This window comes from Carya illinoinensis, chromosome 8 (assembly GCF_018687715.1).
Source record: "Carya illinoinensis cultivar Pawnee chromosome 8, C.illinoinensisPawnee_v1, whole genome shotgun sequence".
Taxonomy (NCBI): Eukaryota; Viridiplantae; Streptophyta; class Magnoliopsida; order Fagales; family Juglandaceae; genus Carya; species Carya illinoinensis.
In genome coordinates, this window is record NC_056759.1 from 18093021 (window position 1) to 18117793 (window position 24773).

At 38.7% G+C, this 24773-nt stretch overlaps 1 protein-coding gene across 2 annotated transcripts; it reads left to right on the top strand.

The window, feature by feature from the left end:
- The first annotated feature begins 14778 nt into the window (after nucleotides 1–14778).
- LOC122317802 (endoribonuclease Dicer homolog 2-like) lies at nucleotides 14779–17708 on the top strand. Of its 2 annotated transcripts, none has more exons than XM_043134825.1 (6): nucleotides 14779–14980; nucleotides 15056–15249; nucleotides 15343–15617; nucleotides 15720–16147; nucleotides 16529–16632; nucleotides 16766–17708. In XM_043134825.1, exons 2-6 carry the CDS (start codon nucleotides 15141–15143, stop codon nucleotides 17245–17247), a joined length of 1398 nt encoding a protein of 465 aa, XP_042990759.1. In that variant the 5' UTR covers nucleotides 14779–14980; nucleotides 15056–15140; the 3' UTR covers nucleotides 17248–17708. The 2 variants fall into 2 exon arrangements, with proteins under 2 accessions (XP_042990759.1, XP_042990760.1); XM_043134826.1 differs by having other exon boundaries at nucleotides 15064–15249.
- Nucleotides 17709–24773: the final 7065 nt, after the last annotated feature.

Consider the following 24773-nt stretch of genomic DNA (forward strand, 5'->3'; position numbering starts at 1 on the left):
TTGCAGTGTAAACAAAAGAGGGAAAAAAATTACCTTTTGGACTGCTTTTGATGGCTTGTTTTTTGCTCTATGTTCGCTTTTATAGCAAAAATATATGGCCACATCTCAACTCTCTATGTAATCCAAGATGCAGATCGTCTTTTTTTTCCATTTTCTGAGTGGATGCAGCATTGCAGATAATCGTGCTCCTATTTTTCATATGATATTTCAAACAGGCATGCCACCTTTGTTATTTGTTGTTTGTGATGAAAGTCGTCTTTGCTAGAAATAAAATCTATTCAGTGGATCTCTCCTTAGAATCAGTCTGTATCTTTGGCTGTCCCCTTTTCTTCTTTAGAATGTCTTCCAAAGTGAGAATCTCGTGGCTGTGCTGTATGATAATTAGAAGATGGCCGCCAAATGGACCATATGTGCTTGTCAATAGAATGTGATGTTTGCTATACCGATATGCCGTGTGGTATCCATTTCCTATTAGAGATGACATTTTTTTTAAGTTTTAATTTCTTAGTTATCTTTATGTTTTGAAATCAGTTGTCTTTATTTAAAATAAAGAATAAGGAAATCCAATGTGACATGCCTAAGAAATAAATCACGAAAAACAATTATTGTCCTTAGGATTGGGTATTAAATACCAGTGAGGCAAGTTATGTGACTTGTGCAGTTGCTATATTTCAACAGAAATAGAGATAGTACGATGTTTCAACAGCAGATTACCTGCTGTTCTTGTCACTAGATTGTGCTGTTCATACTATAACTGCATGTGGAAGGTTAAAATTCATCGCATCTGTTTTTGATGGAGATGGCTGTGTAAATGTCCCCAAGTTATTGTAATCTGCACACGATGCCTGCATTGTATATCCAGCTTAACACGCACTTACACTCTCCTTCATGTGTAGACACTTATAATTGGAAAAAATGAGCAAGCCTTATTATATCATATAGGAGGATTATGGAAAAGGCAATAGTGACGATGGACTTTTAATTAGTTGTTGGTTCCAAAAACTTAAGCTTAATGAAAATGGGCAAAATATGTCTATCAGGCTTACCACTCTAACATGCATACTTGATAGGAGTGATTTGAAACCAAGGAGTAGTTATCGGTCAACACTGCAAGCTAAAAATAGACTTGTAATTTTTCAACTACAAAAGATCATTATGGAAACTTGTCAGATTTTATATATTTCTAACCATCCAACCATGCTAAGTTTTAATTGCTGTATTGCCAACTGGCTGCTGGTATTGCTGCATTTATCCACGCCAATCATGTTTAGCATGCATTCTATGACATCTGCTTGTACGGTCCTACTAATGTTGTATTTTACCCCTAAACTGTAAATGTTTTACTGGCAGCCTCTTGGACATTTTGGTTTTTGTTCTGGTAGGAGAAACATTTATCAAATTAATCTTATGTTCAGTTGTGAAATATTCAAAGTGGAAAAAAGAAAAGGTTCATGATATTCCCTTGAGGAGAAAAGGTGAGATCTAAATCCAAAATGTCATTTTTGTGATATATGTTGTTTATCTAAAATGGGAGCTGTGTGCATGATGGTGCCACCAAACTGCAAATCTTCCTCACTGCCATTGCAGAGCCAAGTTGCTGCAACTACATCCACAATGGCTTCCTATCTACTCCCTGCCCCCCAAATAATCACTACTTCTTCCTAGGAAGCTGCTTCACCAACTATATAAGTTCATTGCCATCAGTAGTATGCATCAATCCTGTCATTTATTTGCTCCCACATGCACCATGGTGCACTAAATTTTTTGATAGGTAATCAAGAAATTTTATTCATAGAAGTAGGCAAAGTCCAAGTACACAGGGAGTGTACATGAGAATAACCTAATTAGAGTTTACAATCGAAAAAAGATGATCATGGACATTTAGCACCATGGTGCAATAAATAGAACCATACTTGTTTTGAAACATCTATAAAGCAAAGTATTTATTTTCAGTTTATTTGCTGCTAGTTCTGCTTTGGCATAATGGTTTAATTGACTTAAATGGATTCTTCTAGAGTTGTTTTGTAATTTTTGTTAATTTGTATATGCAGGCCTTTTGCATAACAGGCATGCATGCCAGTTGTTTCTTGTCTTTGTCTAATAGAAGTCAATATTCCATTTAACAATTTAATGCCATGCACCTCTGTTTTTTCCCTCTCCTCATCTACCATCATAATCTTTTTTTGTAGTCTTTTATTCTTTGAATAACCAGGGACTCATTTTGCTTTTTTCACACTTTACTTCTCAAGAACACGAAAGCACAACTGCAGGATTAATGCTTGGCCGGGTAGGCTTCTTACAGGGGGACGATGCAACCAGCAATACGAGTTTGTATTGGTTTTGCTAATTTTAAACAGATGGGAACAATCTTCAAAACTTCAGTGCTGTTCATTGGCGTGCACTGAAGGCACCAACAACCACAACTTGGTAGCTCTTTGATTTTGGATGTAGTAGAGGCTTGAACATGTTTCAAATATTAGTGATGATTATCTCTTCACATAATCAGTAGCTCAGCTTGTACTCGATATGACAGTATAATGCACCACCAAGCAAATGAATATATATGACTTTGGTCTGATTGACGACTTTACTTGAATATTGATATATTCCAAATTTGTTGATGTATGGATAATTAATTAGCTACTCATGTCAATCAAGTACATTTGGATGAATGAGGGGAAAATATTTGGTTTTTATGATTAATGCATGGGTGAAAGATGAGATCCAGTATTCTTATTGGGTTTCATTTAAATGAGAACTCATTGGTCTCATTTAAATGAGACCCATGTAGGAATACTGGGTTATTAAAATTTGGAATTCTTAGGATTTTCCAGCGATTTTTCAATCGCCGCCAAAAACTTACAAAACACCATAATAAAATTATAACGCAAAAAAATGCTGTAATTCCAATTCCAGCGATTTCCAAATCACTGGAATATGATCGAATGGGCGTTATAGTATATACCGGCGATTTATTAATCACTGCTAATTTAAATAACGGCGATGATATAAATGCTGGAAAATTATTTAACGGCGTTGTTTATATACCGGCGTTTACGGAATTGCCGGCTATTAAATTAGTAGCGATTTCCTAAACGCCGGTATATGATTTTTAAAGTGTAAATATGTATTCCGGCGTTTGAGGAATCACTGGCAATTTATTAACCGGCCATTCCATAAACGCTGAAAAATATCTTTCTGTCATTTAATTTGGTTAGCTGGCGTTTCCTAAATCGCCGCTAATTAAATTTCCAGCGATTCCTAAAATGCCAGATAATAAATTTGCAGTGTTTTGTGAAACGCTGGCTAATAAATTTTCGGCGATTTCTAAAACGCTGGATAATAAATTTCCAGTGATTTTTAAAACGCTAGAGATTTAATTACCAGCGATTTCTGAAACGCCGGTTAATTATTTAGCAGCGATTTCACAAACGCCGGTTAATAAATTGCCAGGAATTCCTCAAACGCCGGTCATTAAATTGCCAGCGATTTAACAAATGCCACTGAATACATTCCAGTGATATTATTTATTTATCGGCAGTAACTAAATCGCCGTATATTTAATTTCCAGCGATTTGTAAATCGCCGGCATCTAGATTTAGGTTTTTGAAATTAAATTGCGGCGATTATAAATTCGCCGGAATAGATCATGTATTAGACGGCGATTTTTTATGTTCGCTGACGTATAGAAGAAATGGCTGAATAGTACCGGCGATTATGCGGCAAGTATGTAATCGCCGTTATAGGGATATAGCGGCAATTTTTGTTGATTTTCCGGCGATTTAAAAGCGCCGGGAAAAATACTTTCTATTGTAGTGATATTTTAATTGTCTTATTTAAATTAAACTTGGACCTATAACATTGGAAATATCCATTATAAAAATTTTCAAGACATTTAAAATATTCGAGAGCTTTAAAACACTCTACTAGCTTTAGAAATTACTTAATATCTTAAAAAACATGTCATCGAGACTGACACATAGAACAAGACTTGTGACCCTTAGAGAGAAAAGAGCGGGTAGTTAGAATATCCATCCCAACTCATTCTCTGTCGAGATATTTTTTAACTTTTTTCAACTAATAACTGCTTTGATTTCAATGAAACATTAGACAGAAAAAATGAAAAACAACCTCTATAAATAAAAACTTGCCCTAAAAACATATATTCAATAAGTTTTTAGCTCTTCCAATCCACATATTTACCATTCCTAATTCAAAAAGATATATGAAAAGAAATTTTATTCAAATTTTCATTTATACTTCACAAAATAACAATACTTCAACATCTAAATATTCTTTCAAAAACATATCTAAGAAATTCCCAAACATTGTCCAAATTGATCTCCTCAACCAAACATATTTAAAGTAATAGAATGCTTGAAAAATGAGATGAAATCGATCTGTAAATAGTAATAAAATTGTTTGTGAATAGTAATGGAATTGTTTGAATTGTTATGTCCTTTGAGGTTTTAAGAAATAAAAGAGAAAAAGTTGAATAAATATATTAAAAAGTTAAAATATAATCAGAATATAATTTTTTAATATTATTTTTATTTTAAAATTTGAAAGAAGTTGATTTTTTAAAAAAAAAAATTTATGAAAGTAGTAATGATTAGATAAAAAAGTTAAAAATTTAAAATTGAAAAATGTTTGTATTTGAATATGTTTAAAAAATAAATAAGATAAAATGAAATCATCCCATTACCCAAACAAGCCCCAAGTGTCACAGTGATCCATTGATGTCGCCAAGGTTGTTCTTTTATGTGTTTTGTGTACTCCTAGAGATAACAATAAAATACGTACCACTTGAGTTAAATGCACCGATCAAACGTAGAAATGTCTCAGATTATTAATTAGAGGTTTTGTGACGCCCCCAAATCCCCACGCCCGAACACGGGGAAATCGAGACGTCCGGATGGTGACAACCCGAGTCACCAGCCCATCGACGGGTGCCAAGTGTGTGCAAAGGCAACAAATGTGCACGAAAGAACACACAGTGGATAACGAAAGTCATAACTAAGTACCAGAATTTTTCTTAACGTAATACAAGCTGTTTAAAACGTATATAGATAAAATATTACAAAACACAAATACAGTTTTAAACAAATATAAAACACAGCATCAGCAGCCCGGCGGAGCCGCATCCTCGGGCTCAGCCTCCTCCTCTTCGTCCTCTAACTCTGCACCAAAAGCTACGGAACCAAAAATGGTACCGCAGGTAAGTAAAACCCAAACACTACCAGATAAAAACACATAAAACTCAAACAAGATGCATGAAACATGCCCAATGCACAAAGCCCATAAAACACAAGTTTTCCACACACGCCAAAAACCCATTTCGCCCAAAAACACACAACCTTTCTAACTAACACGCCAAAAGTCACATTTGGCCCAATATCTCGCCAAAAGTCCATTTGGCCCAATACCACGCCAAAAGTCTCATTTGGCCTCTCAAACCATTATCCAATTTTAACCGCGTGCACCATGACCTCCCCTAGGGATCATCCGCACACCCTGGCTCCAGTGCCACACCGCATAGTACCACCGCGCGTGTGACACCTAACAAGCGATGCCCAGTTCCGCGCCCCGCGCGTGCGTAGCCAAGCATCCTCTAGCCCTCACCAGTGAAGGGCCACGGAGTCGGTGCGTAGGGCGATGCCCGGTTCCGCGCCCAGCGCGTTCGTAGCCAAGCAACCCCTAGCCCCGCTCCCGTCATCGCTCTCGACAACTCAGGGGACATCACTCAGTTTATTCCGCTCCCAAGTGACCAGAGGAGCTCCACCGAGATAATAACCCATCCCGGCTTGGGCTCGTGATACACACGCACCCGCAATACACTTACGCCAATACACAGGCTCTTCACATAAATCCACAAACACACGTGCATGCACCATGTAATGCCATAACAATGCATAACAAAATAATCCAACAATCATAAATCAAATAAACAGGCAACTCCGTCCTCCATCCATCCGACCCCCGAAACTCCTCGGACTCAGTCCGGAATCAACAACCAACAACAATAAATAAATTGAATGAGCGATATATATTTAAATCTGAAAATAGGGTTTGGAAAATACTTACAGCGCTATATGGTATTTTTAGAAAGCTTGCGGCGTTGCAAATGGCGGAAGAAAAGCAACGTAACAGTGTAATTTACACTGTTGCCGTGGGTAATAAATTACCCATTTTCGAACGGGGACAAACCAAGGCATGAAATTGATAGGGAATGGTCTTGAGATATTTATGAATCTAAAGGAAATGAGTTTTGGTCGTGGGTGGCGGCGGAATCGCCGGAAATGGCCGGAAAGTGCAAATCGGAAACTAAGCTCGTAGGAGTTGTTCCGGTGGTTGTTGGAGGCCAGAAATGGGTGGGTTAGGACGGCAAGGAGTCGGTGATGAAGTGGTGAAGAAGTGGTGGCCGGAGGTCGAGCGACGGCGGCGGATCGGAGCAAAATCCGTGCGCCCTTCTTGGAGCTTTTCCGGCCAAACGGCCGGTCGGTTCGGGGTGGGCTTTGGAGGGGTGGTGCGCCGGAGGGAGGGGAAGAGAATGGGACCGGTGGGGGGCCGAGTGGTGGCCGGACGATGGTGGGCCGGTAGAGAGAAGGAGTTCGGCGTGAGGGAGAGGGAGGAGAGAGAGAGAGCTCGGGGGGGACTGATCGGGGAGAGAGAAGAGAGAAAAAAGAAAAAGAAAAAAAAGAAAAAGAAAGGAAAAAGAAAAGAAGAAGGAAAAAGAAAGAGGAAAAGAAAAAGAAAGGAAAAAAAAGAAAAGAGATGTAGGGAAAAGAGGAGATCTAATCCTCATCCGGAAAACAAAACTAAACTGCCAAAAAGAGATTAAAAACCACAAAACAACTAAAAAAAAATAAAACACAACATCAAATAAATTAAAAACTAAATTTAAAATGCAAATAAATTAAAATAAATAACTAATATATTAATTAAAATAAAAACAACCATTTAAGTGAAAATACACTTAAAAGCGGGTCATCACATCCTCCCCTCCTTAAAAACAATTTCGTCCTCGAAATTGCAAATCAACCACCAACTTAAAGCAAGCCACAAGAAAGCACATAAACCAACTGTGATCAAGATTAAAATACATACCTTCATCATTCAAACAAGTATGGGTACTGCTCCCTCATGTCCGCTGCTCGTTCCCAAGAGAAGTCTTGAGCTAACGGATCTCCCCAAGCCACTTTAACCAAAGGTATCGTCTTGGACCTCAACTGTTGCTCCTTCCAATCCAAAATCCGCGACGGAACAACTTCGTAAGTGAGATCCGGTTGCAACTGAATACCTGCTGGGTCGACGAAACGTGGCTCTTGCCGTCCAAAGCTCTTCTTCAGGGATGATACGTGGAAGACCTCATGAACATCCCCAAAATAATCTGGCAAAGCAACTCTATAGGCGACGGACCCTACTCTCTCCAGAATCTGAAAAGGGCCGACGTACCTCGGATCTAGTTTCCTCTTCTTACCAAAACGCTTAACACCTCTCATGGGAGAGACTTTAAGGTAAACCCAATCACCAACTTCAAAAGACAACTCTCTCCTCTGGGTGTCAGCGTAGCTTTTCTGGCGACTCTGAGCTGCCGCCATTTTGTCTCTGATGATCCGGACTTGGCTTTGCATTTCTTGAATTATTTCGGGTCCAATTACCCTACTCTCCCCAACTTCATCCCAACACAAGGGCGACCTACACTTTCTCCCATAAAGAGCTTCATAGGGAGCCATCTGAATGGTCGCATGGAAGCTGTTATTGTAGGCAAACTCAATGAGCGGCAAATGATTTTCCCAACTCCCTTGGAATTCCAGGACACATGCTCGCAACATGTCTTCCAGGGTCTGAATGGTGCGCTCTGACTGACTGTCTGTCTGCGGGTGATAAGCAGTACTGAACTTCAACTTAGTACCCAAAGCTGCCTGCAAACTCTTCCAGAACTGCGACGTAAACCTCGGGTCTCGATCCGACACTATACTCTTTGGTACGCCGTGTAGTCGCACTATCTCTTTGACATACAAACGGGTCAACTTACCCAAAGAGTCGGTGTTATTAACAGGCAGAAAATGAGCACTCTTCGTTAACCGGTCCACAATCACCCAAACAGAATTCTTCCCACTAGGCGTTCTCAGCAAACCCACCACGAAGTCCATCGTGATATCATCCCATTTCCACTCAGGAATAGGGAGGGGTTGGAGCATACCTGCAGGTCTCTGATGCTCGGCCTTCACCTGACAGCACGTGTGGCATTTCTCCACATATAAGGCAACGTCCTTCTTCATTCCATCCCACCAGTAATTTTTCTTCAAGTCTCGATACATCTTTGTACTGCCGGGATGAACTGAATACGGGGCCGCATGAGCTTCTGCCATGATCCGTTCTTTGAAATCTGAGTCCTTTGGGACCACTCTACGATCTCGGAACCGAAGTATCCCATCACTATCCATGCTATAGTGCAACGACCCTCGAGATTTTCGGACTCTTTTCTTGATGTTCAGCAGCTTCGGATCCTTTCTTTGGAGAGCTTTCAATTCTTCAAAATCAGTTACTCGAATATCAAGAACTGAAGACAAAATCTCTACTTACTGCGAACTTTCTATAAGGAGACTTCTCATCCCACAAAGCAACGATTCCAATTCTGACGGCTCGGCTTCATCTTCCAAGTGTGACTTCCGGCTCAAAGCATCAGCAACTATATTAGCCTTCCCCGGATGGTACTTGATCTCACACTGATAGTCACTGATTAGCTCCAGCCATCTCCTCTGCCTCATATTCAGATTTTTCTGGGAAAACAAATGCTTCAAGCTCTTATGATCAGTAAATACCTCGCAAGCTTCCCCATACAAGAAGTGCCGCCAGATCTTAAGGGCAAAAACAATCGCAGCCAATTCTAGATCATGCGTCGGATAATTCTTTTCATGGTCCTTTAGCTGACGAGATGCATAGGCTACAACCCGTCCTTCCTGCATAAGGACACAACCCAAACCAAACTTAGACGCATCACTGAAGACTACGAATGGCTTATGCGGTTCTGGGAGTGCTAACACTGGTGCCGTTGTCAACCTGTTCTTCAATTCCTGGAAGCTTCTCTCACATTTCTCTGACCAAACAAATTCCGTATTCTTCCGAGTCAAAGCTGTGAGAGGTCCGGATAGGCGAGCAAAACCCTCTACAAATCTTCGGTAGTAACCGGCGAGCCCCAAGAAACTCCTGACCTCGCGCACTGTTGTCGGGCGCTGCCATGACAATATGGCTTCTACCTTACTAGGATCAACTGCCACTCCGCCCCGGGAAATTACATGCCCAAGAAATTTAACTTCTTCTAACCAGAATTCACACTTGCTGAGCTTGGCGTATAGCTGGTGTTCTCTCAATCTCTCAAGTACCAGACTAAGATGATATACATGCTCTTCAACATCTCGGGAATAAATCAGTATATCATCAATAAATACCACCACAAAAGAATCCAGATAAGGTTGAAACACTCGATTCATTAAATCCATGAAAGCAGCAGGGGCATTAGCTAACCCAAACGGCATCACCTTAAATTCATAGTGTCCATACCTCGACCTGAAGGTAGTTTTAGGCACATCCTGGTCTCTGATTCTCAGTTGATAGTATCCCAATCTCAGATCAATTTTAGAGAACACGGCTGCTCCTTGAAGCTGGTCGAATAAATCATCTATCCGCGGGAGAGGATATTTATTTTTGATGGTCACCTTATTCAATTCCCGATAGTCAATGCACATACGAAAGGTTCCATCTTTCTTTTTAACAAATAAAATTGGTGCACCCCACGGCGACGTACTAGGCTGAATAAATCCCTTCTCTACTAACTCTTGCAACTGAGTCTTCAACTCTTTCAATTCAGCCGGTGCCATGCGGTAAGGAGCTTTATGCACAGGAGCCGCTCCAGGTTCCAAGTCTATAACAAACTCCATCTCCCGAACAGGGGGTAGTCCGGGCAAGTCATCCACTAACACATCGGGGAATTCTTCCACAACTGGAATGTCTGTCAAGGACTTCTTCTCAGACGGCGTGGACACCATCTGAACCAAGAATGCATCCGCTCCCCATGCAATCTCTCTTCTTGCCTGAATCGCCGATATAATCATCGGCTTTTCTTTTAATCTACTCCCCGCAAATTCCAGACAATCACCATCTGGAAGCTGAAAGCTAATTATCCGACTTTTGCAATTAATACTCGCAGAATATCGGTATAGCCAATCCATCCCGAGGATGATATCAAAACCCAACAGCTTGAACACCACCAAATCAGCATCCAAGAATCTTCCCTCAAAATTTAACGGGCATCCCAAAGCAACCTTGGAACACCACACCATCTCACCATCGGGTAGAGCCACTACCATAGACTTCGACAACGGCTCCGTGACCAAATTACACACCCGAGCAAACGTGGAAGACACAAACGATCGTGAGGCACCGGAATCAAACAAAGTACAAGCATAAAACTCATACAAACGGACTCTTCCTGAACCAAACACACAACCCATGAAATCCAAAAAAAAACAACGAAGAAACCAAATGCACCAAAAATTAAATCCAACTTAAAAATTAAATTAATCCATACCTGTGATTACTCCAGCATCATGGGTCGCTGGTGCCTCATCATCCACCTCTCCAGGTGTGACAGCATAAACCCGGGCTTGCACTGCTTGTCTCGGGTTGGTTCTTCCACCGTGTCTACCTCCATGGCTTCCTTGAACTCTGACGGGGCAATCCCGAGCAATATGTCCCACTTAGCCGCACCGATAACACTGGGGTCCGCTACTCATCCGACACTCGCCCTCATGAGCTCTATTACAAGCTCCACAAATAGGCATACGTCCTCCCATGCGAACACTTGAGGATGCTTGAGGTCGAGCCCCGGTCCGCTGAACAAATTTTTGGGGCGAACCCGAGCTGCTTCCTTCACCAGAAAAACTCCGCCTCTTTTGCCCTAGAGGGGAGCCCATACTCAGATTATTTTCCCGCACTATAAGGGTGGCCACATCCACTAACTCCTGAAAAGTGGATATCCGATGGCTAACCACCATACGGCGTATGTCATGACGCAGCCCCTCCTGGAAACGATCTGCTCGCATCTCCTCAGTGGCGACAAGGTGAGGAGCAAACCGCTCAAGTTCTATGAACCTCCGGGCGTACAGCTCCACTGTCGCGCCCCCTTGGACCAGATTGGAGAACTCTCTTGCCTTTTGCTTCCTTACCGATGCGGGAAAGAAGCGGTCATTGAACTCCTTCTTGAAACGCTGCCAGGTCACCGCAGCGAAAGATCCCAGTTCAGATTCCAATAGCACCCTCTTGGTATCCCACCAATCAGAAGCAGTACCTTGCAAGAGATAGCTGGCGTAAAGTACTTGCTGTGCCTCAGTGCACCCACACACCTCAAAAGTCTTCTCCAGATCTTTGATCCATTTTCCAGCCTGAAGTGGATCATCATTTCCAGTGAAGTGTGGAGTCCTATGCGCCAGGAAGCGCTCATAGGTGCATCCGGCTTGCACCATGCTACTGGACCCTCCTGGATACATCCAAGGCCCTCCCTGATATGGCCAGGGACCTCCTGGTTGTGGCCAATACCCTCCTTGTTGCGGACAAGGCTCTCCTGACGGTGGATAAGGCCCTCCTGATGGTGGACAAGGCCCTCCCGATGGTGGCCAAGGACCCCCTTGTGGTGGCCAAGGTCCTTGTGGTGGCCAAGGCCCTGCCTGTTGAGACCTCGCACTCTGTTGCATAAACTCCGTCATCTGCCGAATTGCTTCGACTATGGAGTCATCCCTGGAGGTATTGTCCCGTGGCTCCTGAGTATTTTTCCTTGGTCTCCCTGGTCTCCCCATATTCCTGTCACAACACCACTCTTGACCCTCCTTTAAGAAAACAAATAAAACCATCATAAAACCAACAAAAACAAAAACAGCACTACACAGCAAGAAACAAAAGAAACCAGCATGCCAAAACATAACTAAATAAAATAAAAACAAGCAAACAAGCCCAAACAAATAAAACAAATAAAACAACCATACTTAACATAATTTTCAAAACACAACTTTAAAAACATTCTGGTACTACCTACGGGACATGTGGTTTTACCCAGAGCCAAACCGCTCTGATACCACCTGTGACGCCCCCAAATCCCCATGCCCGAACACGGGAAAATTGAGACGTCCGGATGGTGACAACCCGGGTCACCATCCCATCGACGGGTGCTAAGTGTGTGCAAAGGCAACAAATGTGCACGAAAGAACACGCAGCAGATAACGAAAGTCATAACTAAGTACCAGAATTTTTCTTAACGTAATACAAGCTGTTTAAAATGTATATAGATAAAATATTACAAAACACAAATACAGTTTTAAACAAATATAAAACACAGCATCAGCAGCCCGGCGGAGCCGCATCCTCGGGCTCAGCCTCCTCCTCTTCGTCCTCTAACTCTGCACCAAAAGCTACGGAACCAAAAATGGTACCGCAGGTAAGTAAAACCCAAACACTACCAGATAAAAACACATAAAACTCAAACAAGATGCATGAAACATGCCCAATGCACAAAGCCCATAAAACACAAGTTTTCCACACACGCCAAAAACCCATTTGGCCCAAAAACACACAACCTTTCTAACTAACACGCCAAAAGTCACATTTGGCCCAATATCTCGCCAAAAGTCCATTTGGCCCAATACCACGCCAAAAGTCCCATTTGGCCTCTCAAACCATTATCCAATTTTAATCGCGTGCACCATGACCTCCTCTAGGGATCATCCGCACACCCTGGCTCCAGTGCCACACCGCAGAGTACCACCGCGCGTGTGACACCTAACAAGCGATGCCCAGTTCTGCGCCCCGCGTGTGCGTAGCCAAGCATCCTCTAGCCCTCACCAGCGAAGGGCCACGGAGTCGGTGCGTAGGGCGATGCCCGGTTCCGCGCCCGGCGCGTTCGTAGCCAAGCAACCCCTAGCCCCGCTCCTGTCATCGCTCTCGACAACTCAGGGGACATCACTCAGTTTATTCCGCTCCCGAGTGAACAGAGGAGCTCCACCGAGATAATAACCCATCCCGGCTTGGGCTCGTGATACACACGCACCCGCAATACACTTACGCCAATACACAGGCTTTTCACATAAATCCACAAACACACGTGCATGCACCATGTAATGCCATAACAATGCATAACAAAATAATCCAACAATCATAAATCAAATAAACAGGCAACTCCGTCCTCCATCCATCCGACCCCCGAAACTCCTCGGACTCAGTCCGGAATCAACAACCAACAACAATAAATAAATTGAATGAGCGATATATATTTAAATCTGAAAATAGGGTTTGAAAAATACTTACAGCGCTATATGGTATTTTTAGAAAGCTTGCGACGTTGCAAACGGCGGAAGAAAAGCAACGTAACAGTGTAATTTACACTGTTGCCGTGGGTAATAAATTACCCATTTTCGAACGGGGACAAACCAAGGAATGAAATTGATAGGGAATGGTCTTGAGATATTTATGAATCTAAAGGAAATGAGTTTTGGTCGTGGGTGGCAGCGGAATCGCCGGAAATGGCCGGAAAGTGCAAATCGGAAACTAAGCTCGTAGGAGCTGTTCCGGTGGTCGTTGGAGGCCGGAAATGGGTGGGTTAGGACGGCAAGGAGTCGGTGATGAAGTGGTGGCCGGAGGTGGAGCGACGGCGGCGGATCGGAGCAAAATCCGTGCGCCCTTCTTGGAGCTTTTCCTGCCAAACGGCCGGCCGGTTGGGGGTGGGCTTTGGAGGGGTGGTGCGCCGGAGGGAGGGGAAGAGAATGGGACCGGTGGGGGGCCGAGTGGTGGCCGGACGGCGCTGGGCCGGTAGAGAGAAGGAGTTCGGCGTGAGGGAGAGGGAGGAGAGAGAGAGGGCTCGGGGGGGGACCGATCGGGGAGAGAGAAGAGAGAAAAAAGAAAAAGAAAAAAAAGAAAAAGAAAGGAAAAAGAAAAGAAGAAGGAAAAAGAAAGAGGAAAAAGAAAAAGAAAGGAAAAAAAAGAAAAGAGATGTAGGGAAAAGAGGAGATCTAATCCTCATCCGGAAAACAAAACTAAACCGCCAAAAAAAGATTAAAAACCACAAAACAACTAAAAGAAATAAAACACAACATCAAATAAATTAAAAATTAAATTTAAAACGCAAATAAATTAAAATAAATAACTAATATATTAATTAAAATAAAAACAACCATTTAAGCGAAAATACACTTAAAAGCGGGTCATCACAGGTTTAATTTACATATTAAGTAATGGTGTTAGCCTAAAGCTACATCACTAACTTTATAAGTAGGAGTATCTTGCCACGCATTTAAAAAACAGAAAATCTACACAGCAGTTTCACACTTTTTTATACTATTAAAAAATGTGAATTTACTATTTTATCTTTTGTTATTTTACACTGGTGTGTTGGGTGTAAAACTGCTGTGTAGCAGTGCTCTTTAAAAAAAGGGTCATACTTAGGACCGAAAGGCGAATTGCCATTATGCATGTGGTGCCAAGTCACATTATGTAGTCATAGATGTCGGACTATATGAGTTAAATTTAAAAAAAAAAAAAAAAAATAATGTTAGATATATTTAAAAGTTGTCCAAATGTTAGATATATTTATAAGTTTTCCGAAGCCTTAGGCAGGAAGTTCCTTGGCTAGGAAGCAAATAGATTTTCCACGTATTTTCCCGTCACCCAGCAACGACCCTCCGCAATGATCTCGTAGCTGTCTCTGTATAAAATAGCGTTGCAGTCGCTTCATTCTCTGCATCCCACTTTATTTGTCGAAGTTCTTTAGATTCTTTCCACCCACTACCCGTTCGGTTTGGAACTCTTCTCTCTAGTGCTCTCTTTTTTCCCCTTCAATCACTCTCTGCTTCAACTATATTTGATTCGATTGACGAGAGAAATTTGATAGTGTTGCAAGCATTGTTGCAACTGTGACTCTATCTTCAGATTGGTTAGTTGTTCTTCATCGGTAATCAATATTATCTCATGCTGCTATGTGTTCGTTTCATTGAGTTATAAACTTCAGACTTTCAGTGATCAGAAGACTTGCACTTCCCAGCAGCTTTCCTTTGCAAATCTTTGTTCAATAAAGAAACAGGAATTCTGAGATCATGGAAAAAATCGTTGAAGAAACTGCCTGCCTTGAAGTATGCAATCAAATTCATGAGATTGATGCATTGAGAGATAACCTTGTGGAAGAAGCTGATGCTCAAGAAAGGGGTAAATTTATTGTATTGTGGGTGTTTATTTCTTCAAGCATTGACTGTTATTCATTTTATGCTTACAACGCCATTTATACTACTAAATCTACAGGGAACGAACCTTATATTGATGAGCAACCCAGTTATTTCCCAGTACCAGAACCGGTCGGTCATCTTCCAAAGAATTCGAATATATTGCATCATTACTACTTAATTGAGCTGGAGCAGATATTTGTTTACGATATTCCAGTTCGTGATATTGTGCTTGTCCTGAGAAATAAGCTAGAAGCTGAACTTGGAAGCTTGCATTTTGACTTGCATGTTGACAGGGGTCGTTTGACAGTGAACTTGAAATATGTGGGAGAGATTAATCTCACCACAGATCAGGTCACCTCTCTCTCTGTCTCTCTCTCTCTCTCTGTATTTTTCACTTTGCTTTACTTTGTTAGTTTAAGTGGTATATTAAATAATAAAGCATGTTGTTTGCAGGTCCTTTTGTGTAGAAGGTTTCAGAAAACTCTTTTAAGAGTTCTCATTGATCATGACTTGAAAAGTTTAAACGAGCATATGGATGGAGATATTTTGGAAATTGAGACTGAATATCTTTTGCTCCCAGCCACAGCAAAGCATCAGAGACCTGTGATCATTGATTGGCCTTGCGTTAATTCTGTGCTATTTTCGTGTAAGAAGAATGGTGAATCTCCCTTGAATTGTTCTTTAGCCGAGGGTCGTGCTCGTATTGTACAAACCAAAGATGGTCCTGTATGCACTTCCCTGCTTCAGAATTCTTTGGTGTACACCCCTCACACTGATCAGATGTATTGCACAACTGGGATTTTGGAATTGAATGCAAACTCACGTATGAAGCACCATCGTCGTGGCAAAATCAATACTTACAAGAAGTACTTTGAAGAACGGTACGTAACTATTATTGTTAAGATATAAAATAAATAATAAAATTTATATATTCTTTTTAGTTTAAGCTTTAATTTTGAAATAAATGGTAATTTCATATAGTATCAGAGCAAATGTTTTAAATTTGAATTCTGACTCTACACTTTATCCATTTTAATTAAATATTCCATGTGTTGGGCCACCCAATGAGAGAGAGTCCGGGCCACACTTGAGAGGAGTGTTAAGATATAAAATAAATAATAAAATCTACGTATTCCTATCAACTTAAGCTTTTAGGACAAATTGTGATTTCATAATTATAGACTAATCTACTATTGTTCTTTAGGAATATGTTGTGATTGTGGAATGCTAATTGTAATTAATCCAAAATTTTCCAAACACAGTCATGGAATCATGCTGTGTTTTGAACAGCAATCCTTGGTCCGAGGGAGACCCATTTTTCGGGAGAAAAATCACCTTCAAAGACGCAGAAATCAGAAAGAGAAAGGTTTGAAGTTCTTACTTCTTATATGTTAGATTCTCATCCTTTCTTTTGACACAAGCACTAGTCAATCACGATTCTCTTGGTTAGGCCTATGATACTTGTTTATTTGTAAACGTTACATATTTTATCTTTTCAGAATCAAGTATGCCGTCGGTTGAATTGCCTCCGGAGCTTTGTTCTATAGTTATGTCACCGATTTCAATCAATACATTTTATTCTTTCTCATTTGTTCCTTCAATCATGCACCCGCTCGAGTCTTTGCTTTTGAAGTCCTTGAAGGAATCCAAGGCCTTTTCTAGCCTTTCGGCTTCTCATTCTGAGCTTTCTAGTAGTTTTGAGCTTTCGAGAACCGTACAAATGGTGACAGCGACAACATCAACAGGGTTTGAAGCAGTTGCAAAGAGGAAGCCTTTGTTCATCAAGGTGGAGCAGCTCAAACCCGACACGCAAGGCCACACACTTGGTGTCAAGGTTCTCAGTCCCAATACCGTCAAGGTCACCGATATGATTTTATCTCGGCCCCTACAGTACCCCAAGCCCGCGGTCAAGGTCATCAACATGTTTTTATCTCGGAAATCCAAGTACCCCAAGGCCGTCAAGGTCTCCAACATGTATTAATCACAGCCCCTACAGTACCACAAGCCCCAGTACCCCGTACGAATCTCTGAGTGCCTCGTTGGCGACGAGACGGGGACCATCATCTTCACTGCTCGTAGTGATCAAGTTGATATCATGAAGCCTGGTGCCACTGTGGTCCTGCGGAATGCAAAGATTAAAATGTTTAAAGGGTTTATGAGGATAGTAGTTGATAAATCATGGGGTTGTGTTGAGGTCGTTGAACCTGCAAATTTTGATGTTAAAGAAGATAATAATCTCTCTCTTGTGGAGTATGAACTAGTTAATGTGATTGAAGAATGATTGTGTCGTATGGAAGGCGATGCTTTTGAACTTGAGGGTTGAGTTTGTGTGCTGGCAATGAATTGTCATCTAGATTTTTATATATGTTGCAAATATTTTTGAAGTTGTTTTTGCCCTGTAATATATCTATGTTAAATTCAAGTAATTGTGAAATTGGGAAAGTGATTGCATTTTGGAATGTTTGATCAATGGTGCAGCTTATGCTCTCAGCATTTGTACTTGGGGAGGAAAAAAAAAAGTCCTTGAAGGATTTCACTTTACATGGTAAAAGTTGGAAGGATAAGAATATAAAGCCTAGGAAAATTTGCACTTTAAATGTTGAGTTATTACTGTCATATTTTTTAGTATGATCTCTTACAAAGTTCTGATCATTTGGTGTAAAGTGATTTTGTAATTCCTCTAACAAAGCGATGTTGGTTGTTGATTTGGCAAATTTTGCCGCATCATCAACGTCGTCATCATCATCATTATTATTATTACTATTATTATTATTATTTTGTCGACAAACTTATGATTTCTTTCAAGGTTCAAGAACATAAAATAGCTTACAGCAAACAGTTTCATTCTCTTAATACAAATACTAATAGCCAATTACAAATTAGTATCTACAATCACTCTATTCGAAATAAAATCAGGAGAAGAGTGCCACCATTGTACCGTATCTTCAATCCTTTCTACATGTGGAGCTAATAAATGTGTTACTTCATTATCCTGCCTTCCCACATAAACAACCTCATAATCCTTGTTGATATTGATCGATCTTTCCAAACATTAGGGACAAGTTTAGGAAGTTAGATGAGATAATAATTTTATGAATAGTAGTAAGATAGTTTGCGAATAATAGTTGTAACAGCCCATTAGAAATTCAATGGTGAAATTTTTATAGGCTTTAGGAATCTCATGAAAATCTCGTGAAAATCTCGTAAATTGTTCCTCATCAGTAATCTTTACTATGTGTTTTGCTGCCACGTGTTCTGTTCATTGACTTATAAACTTCAAACTTTCAAGGATCATAAGACTTGCAGTTCCCAACAACTTTCCTTTGTAAATCTTTGTTCAATAAGGAAATAGGAATTCTGAGATCATGGAAGAAATCATTGAAGAAACTACCTAAAAGGGGTAAATTTATTGTATTGTGGGTGTTTATTTCTTCAAGCATGGACTGTTATCCATTTTATGCTTACAATGTCATATGTAAGACAAGAACGTGTTTTTAACGTCTTGATTATTGCCACTTATACTTGTATCTATAACTATTAAATTTGCAGGAGACGAACCTTATATTGATGAGCAACCCAATTATTTCCAACCAGAACTGGTCGGTCATCTGTATCATTACTACTTAATGGAGCTACAGTAGAAATTTGTTTACGATATTCCAGTTCATGATATTGTGCTTGTTCTGAGAAATAAGCTTGAGGCTGAACTTGGAAGCTTGCATTTTGACTTGGATGTTGACAAGGGTTGTTTGACAGTGAGCTTTAAGTATGTAGGAGTGATTAATCTCACCACAAATCAGGTCTCATCCCATAGGTTAGGAATGTCACCTGCTTACTTATATATAAAGCTAGACAAGATACTTATATATTTTATAACTAAAATAAATAAATAAACAATCTTAAGAAACATAACCAAAATCTCAAACTTCTAAATTGGAAATATTGAGTTCATAGGTTGTTCCTTCTAAACTGGCTCGTCTACTCGTACTGATCATCATCCCAACCTGTGTGGTTTAAAAACATGAAATAAGGCTAAAATGAGTCGAATACTCTATAATAAACTCATCACAATGTAAACATAATAACGTAAGGATTTGTCATAAATCATTTCATGCTAAGAACTTAAATTATGACTGATCATACTAATACTTATGTTATGCATAACTTGTCTTGAATTATTTGAATTAACTGACTATTCTGACATATCTATTCTAAGTTGACTTATTCTTACTTATTTTACTTATAATACTAAGCTGACTGGCCAACACACTTAACCTTATATGCAAGGTTGTTCACTAACTTCCCTTGTTGATGTGAAAAAGTCGACTGTGCAGTACTCTAGAGTACTACAGTGGACCACGCTTGAGTCAGTGGCTTGTCCATCCACCTTGATATGAAATGAATGGTCATCTGCTTAACTGATCTGATTAAGATGATTAACTGCTCTAAATAAATTGTTATGATCTTATCTTAAACTTGTACTTAAGATAGCTTGTATATCTTAATGAGACATGAGATGCATAATATACATACTGATATACATAGCTGTAATTTTTGAATGAATGACATGCTGGCATATATCATGACATGCGTGGTACATAAAAATAGTTGTTAATAAACTGGCTTGAATACTTATGTAATCTAAATTGTGATTATTCTAATTTATGATCAAATTTACTTACTTTGTTGCACTACTTCCTGAAAATCACTTCATAGATTGTCACCTATACGAGTATTTAAGCGTCACTAAATCTGTCTAAAATAACGTCTTAGCCCTGTTTGGTTGTTGGAGTGCACTTAAAGCAACTCAGTTTAATCTAATTTTAAGCAGAGTCTAACATCTAAGTATACAACTCTCAAATCACTAAACTTATCTCAATTCAAAACTACTTTACACATAGAACCCACAATCATTTTTAACTCAACAACTCTTGTATGTGAGACCCACAACGTTTTTTTTAACTTCTCATAAATATATCTAAACTCATTTTAGGTGGGCCTTGCAAAACCCACTCTATTATCTTAACTCACTATTATTCATAAACAATCTAGCTCAACTCAGCTCAGCTCAACATCCAAACGCAACCTTAATCTTTTGCTTGATTAATACATATCATGGAGAATAATTCAATACACACAAAGTTTCACACAAAAATCATTGAATCGTATGTATCATATAATTAAACATATTAAAATTTATTAAAATACTTGGGTTAATTCAAATCCCAGAAAATAAGTCGTGAAAATATAATAGATTTACTTTCTTATATTTAACATTTCAAGAAATCTAATAAATATTAATATCATTTAAATATCTGTAACATATATATTTTTTTAATTCACAACTTAGTACATAAATATAATAAAATCTATCAAAGCCAATCGTCTAATCTCATTTAATAAAATAGACTTAATTAGATTAAATCATAAAATTAAAACACTTACTATTTATAATTGAAATCTATTTGTAAAATTAATAAGGAATAGTATTTTATAAATTTCTCTTTTGTTCTCTTTTGTGGGGAGTTTTTGTTCATCATGGTATTGGGAGTGGTCCATTACCGCCACTCATGTAGTAGTGAAAGTGTAGGAAGAGGGTAAAATCATAGAGGCCGGGTGAGGAAAAGTTTCTTCCATTTTGGTTTGGATTTATTGTTCAATGCAAAAAGTAGAGCAAATGATTGCTGGTAAAGAATTTTAGATATACTTCCATGTTGATAGTGCAGATTCCTTCTTTTTTTCACAGAGAAATAAACAAGGCTAGCTAGCTAGTTGATGGCTTTTAATTGCTGAAAGCTTTGGAAGTTGACATATAAATTCAAATCTCAAAAGGTTATCTTAAAAGCCATCTTATTGGGAACAAAAAAAGAGTTTGTTTTTGGTATGTCACCGCAAGAAACTACTAGAAATCAATCACATGTTAGTTGGTTTATCAATTATAGGGGATGGAGACAAAAACTACAATACACTATAAAAGACAAATAATAAAGAGAAAGAAGACAAACCTCATGAAGTTTGGTTAGCCTTGGATGCATGGGTTGGGGTCGGGTCGGGACAAGTGTTTGTTGTTTGTACAAGATAGGTAAATAGATTAATGGAGCTAAAAATTATGATATCGGAACTGGATTTAGCCATTTTGGCATTGCTGTTGAAGATGTGAGTTCCTATTCTTCAATTGTTATACCTTTTTTATTTTATGGATTTTCTCTTTGGTTGCTTTTGGTGAGAAAATGAATGATAGTCATGATTCTGATTGATCCATCTATCATTTAAGTGCTGTTTTGTCATGACCTTTATGATTTTCATATCTTCCTACACTTTATTTTTGCATGTGCAATTGAAGGGGTGGGTGTTAGTTACCTGTAATCAAATTTGAGTTAAATAGTGAGATGGGCGAAGGAGAAGATAAAAGGCCACCCATGCCTTCGACATCGATTTCGCTGAATCATATATGATACACATTGTTAGTTGAAAATGTTGTTAACGTTTTATGAAATTCCCAAGGTACCCCTATAAAACCACGAAATTGTCTACCAATTTCTTTGAACAAATAGGTTACATCTCAATTATCAAGATTATGAAACGAATCAAATAATTAAACTTGCAAGACACAAGGATTGGTTACGAAGGGAAACCCTTTAAAGAACTCTTTAAAGGTAAAACCCTACGGGGCAGCTAAACCCAAGAAAGTCAATCTTATTATTTGAAGAACAATTACAAGCAATAATCAATTACAAAACCTTTGCAATTCGACTCTCTTACTTGCCTAGACAAACAACCCGTTTGTCTTCTACCGCAGTAGCAGCCAGAACCTCTGGCGATCTTCAAATATTGACTTCCATTCTGGAACTCCAAAGACTGAAATCCAATCGATGTTCCTTCACCCTCAAAGCACGATCACACTCAAGAAGATATGAAAAATCCCATGAAAATTCTCAAATGAATTTTCTCTCATAAATGCTCAGAATATCCTCTCTGAAATTCGTGGCTCAAAGTCCTTCAGAAGATACAAAACCGAATCCCTTTAAATAGAAAGTCTGAAAAGAGTTCTAGTTGCAGTAGGACTCTGCTGACGGTTAGCAACAGACGCGAAAACGCGTCCCGACGGACTGCTAACATTTCGTGATAACTTCTTCTGATATATACTAAACTCTGTTTCAGATTTCTTCTGGATAAGGGCAAAACTATCAGAACTCGATTTTGACTTTAGGGCCTTATCTAAACAACTCCTAACACTTCTAGATAGACTCAATATTGTTTAGATACAAATCAATACTTATTTTACATTCATCCAAATTTAATCAAATAATGAGAAGATAAACCTTATCATTTATTCAAATTTAATCAAATAATGATAAGATAAATCTTATCATTTAGTTATCTAATCCTAGCCAATTTTTGCCTTTACAATCTCCCCCTTTGGCGGATTGGTGACAAAACCAACTTGATGAATGTCTTGCATATACAATCTTCCCATTGGTGGATCAGTCACAAAACCAACTTGATGAATGTAGTGTGTACCTAAGACAAAAGCAACCAGCAGACCAAGATCCCGTGAAAAATATCTTAATACAGCAATGATAAGAAATGACATAGAACATTCTTTGAAACTAGTCCCAATAATAATCAAAGGTTAGATGTAATGTAAACCTACAAAAAAAAAGTGTTCTAGTCATCATCAATAACCATGTTCAATACTTAGTTCTCCCCCTCAATATTCTGCTGCTCCCCCTAAAGTATATAGTTCTCCCCCTCAATATTTTGTTGCTCCCCTTTTTATATTTTCAGCAAATTCATTAAACTCTCACTTACTCAAACTCCCCCTAAATTTCATAATATCAAAATATTTCAATGTGCTCTTCCAATACTCCCCATTTTTTTCATTAATCTGACAAGATACAAAATAGAATAAATATCACTTATGTGTGCCAATATGAAAACACTAAGAAAGACATGATGAACAACTCCCATGTGCCTCAATTTTTCATGGATTAAATGCACATGATGTATGAGCATGAATGTATGTTAAACAAGGAACAAATGATTGAGACAACTTGGTTGAGACAAACAAACAAACACTTGATGGGCATACCATGTTATATAAACCAAAAAAAAAAAAAAATAGATATTAGAAAGAAATCAAAAAATTTGAAATATTTTTTTTTAATTTTTTTTATAAAAAAAAACAAAAGGGCAAGTAACATGCCTAGATGCATCTTAATTCAAACATAGTGTAACTCACAAAACAAATTCAATAGAGTACACCCTCTTATTTGTAACAATCACTATGGATGTTCACTTCTCATAAGATCATCAATATCAAAGTTCATGTGAGTGTGTGAGTGAGTATACTTATAACATAGCATTTTTATGAACTCATTTCTTCAATATCTTTATTTATTTATTTTTTTGATACCTTTATTCATGAATGATTGCTTCTTATAGATGCTCACAAGAGTTTGTTGCTTCACCTTAAAAGTCAAACTTTATGCTAGGGCCTAGATACATGAGCATCTCCTCTAAACACTAGTTTGTACACCCCCTTTTTGTGTTCATGTTTGTTGCTCATCTTTTTCCATAATGATTAGAGCAACGATTTTTTCTATAAGAACTTTAAGGTGGTAGATCTATGTAGGGTGTTTGTCTTTTTTCGCAATGAATTAACACCGACTTTTTCTATATGGATCAACTCTTTGTATTTGGCAAGAAGAGAGCTCTTTATTTATGTACTAGGTTCAACTAGTATTAGTCAATTTAAGGAATGAACTCTCTTTGATGAGCATCTCATTAAATGATGTGAACTTTGATTATAAAAAAACATACATATAAGTTTCTCACTGTGCATTGAAAATGAACTTTGCCAAAATAATCCATAGGGTTAGTATGCACAAAATGAATTGCACAAAGTAGAGGGATGCATAGGTTCAGGAATTTATTAAGTGAGAACACAAATGCTCAAATTTTGACACATCAAGCATGCACTTTCCTTAAAGAAAAGTTTTGAACCAAACCAGAATTTTTTTTTATATATTATATTTTTCTTATTTAAAACAGAAAAATAAAAACATAAAAATAAAAACATAAAAATAAAACAGAAAAATAAAATGCATGTCCTAGGCTAATGCAATAATATAAAGGATGCAAGAACATGCAAGTAGTCCTATCCATTAATGTGACATGGCATCCTCTTTGACCACCCACTTTGCTTTAAATTTTGGCCTATTTTTTTTTATCAACATCACTTTGTATGATCTTTTCTTTATTTTGAAAGCAAAAATCTGCTACTTCACTAATTTTGAGACTTAAAAAATTGATTTGTTGACTCATATCACAAACTTGATTCTCTAGACTATTTCCTTTCATTTTTGGATTTCTTTCACATCCATTTTTCTTCACTTTATTTAAGTTAAAGCAATTTGATCTTATATGACCAACAACACCACAATAATGACAAATAGGAATAAACTTACCTTGGTTGGGCTTCTTTGTCATTGATCTATCATGTGA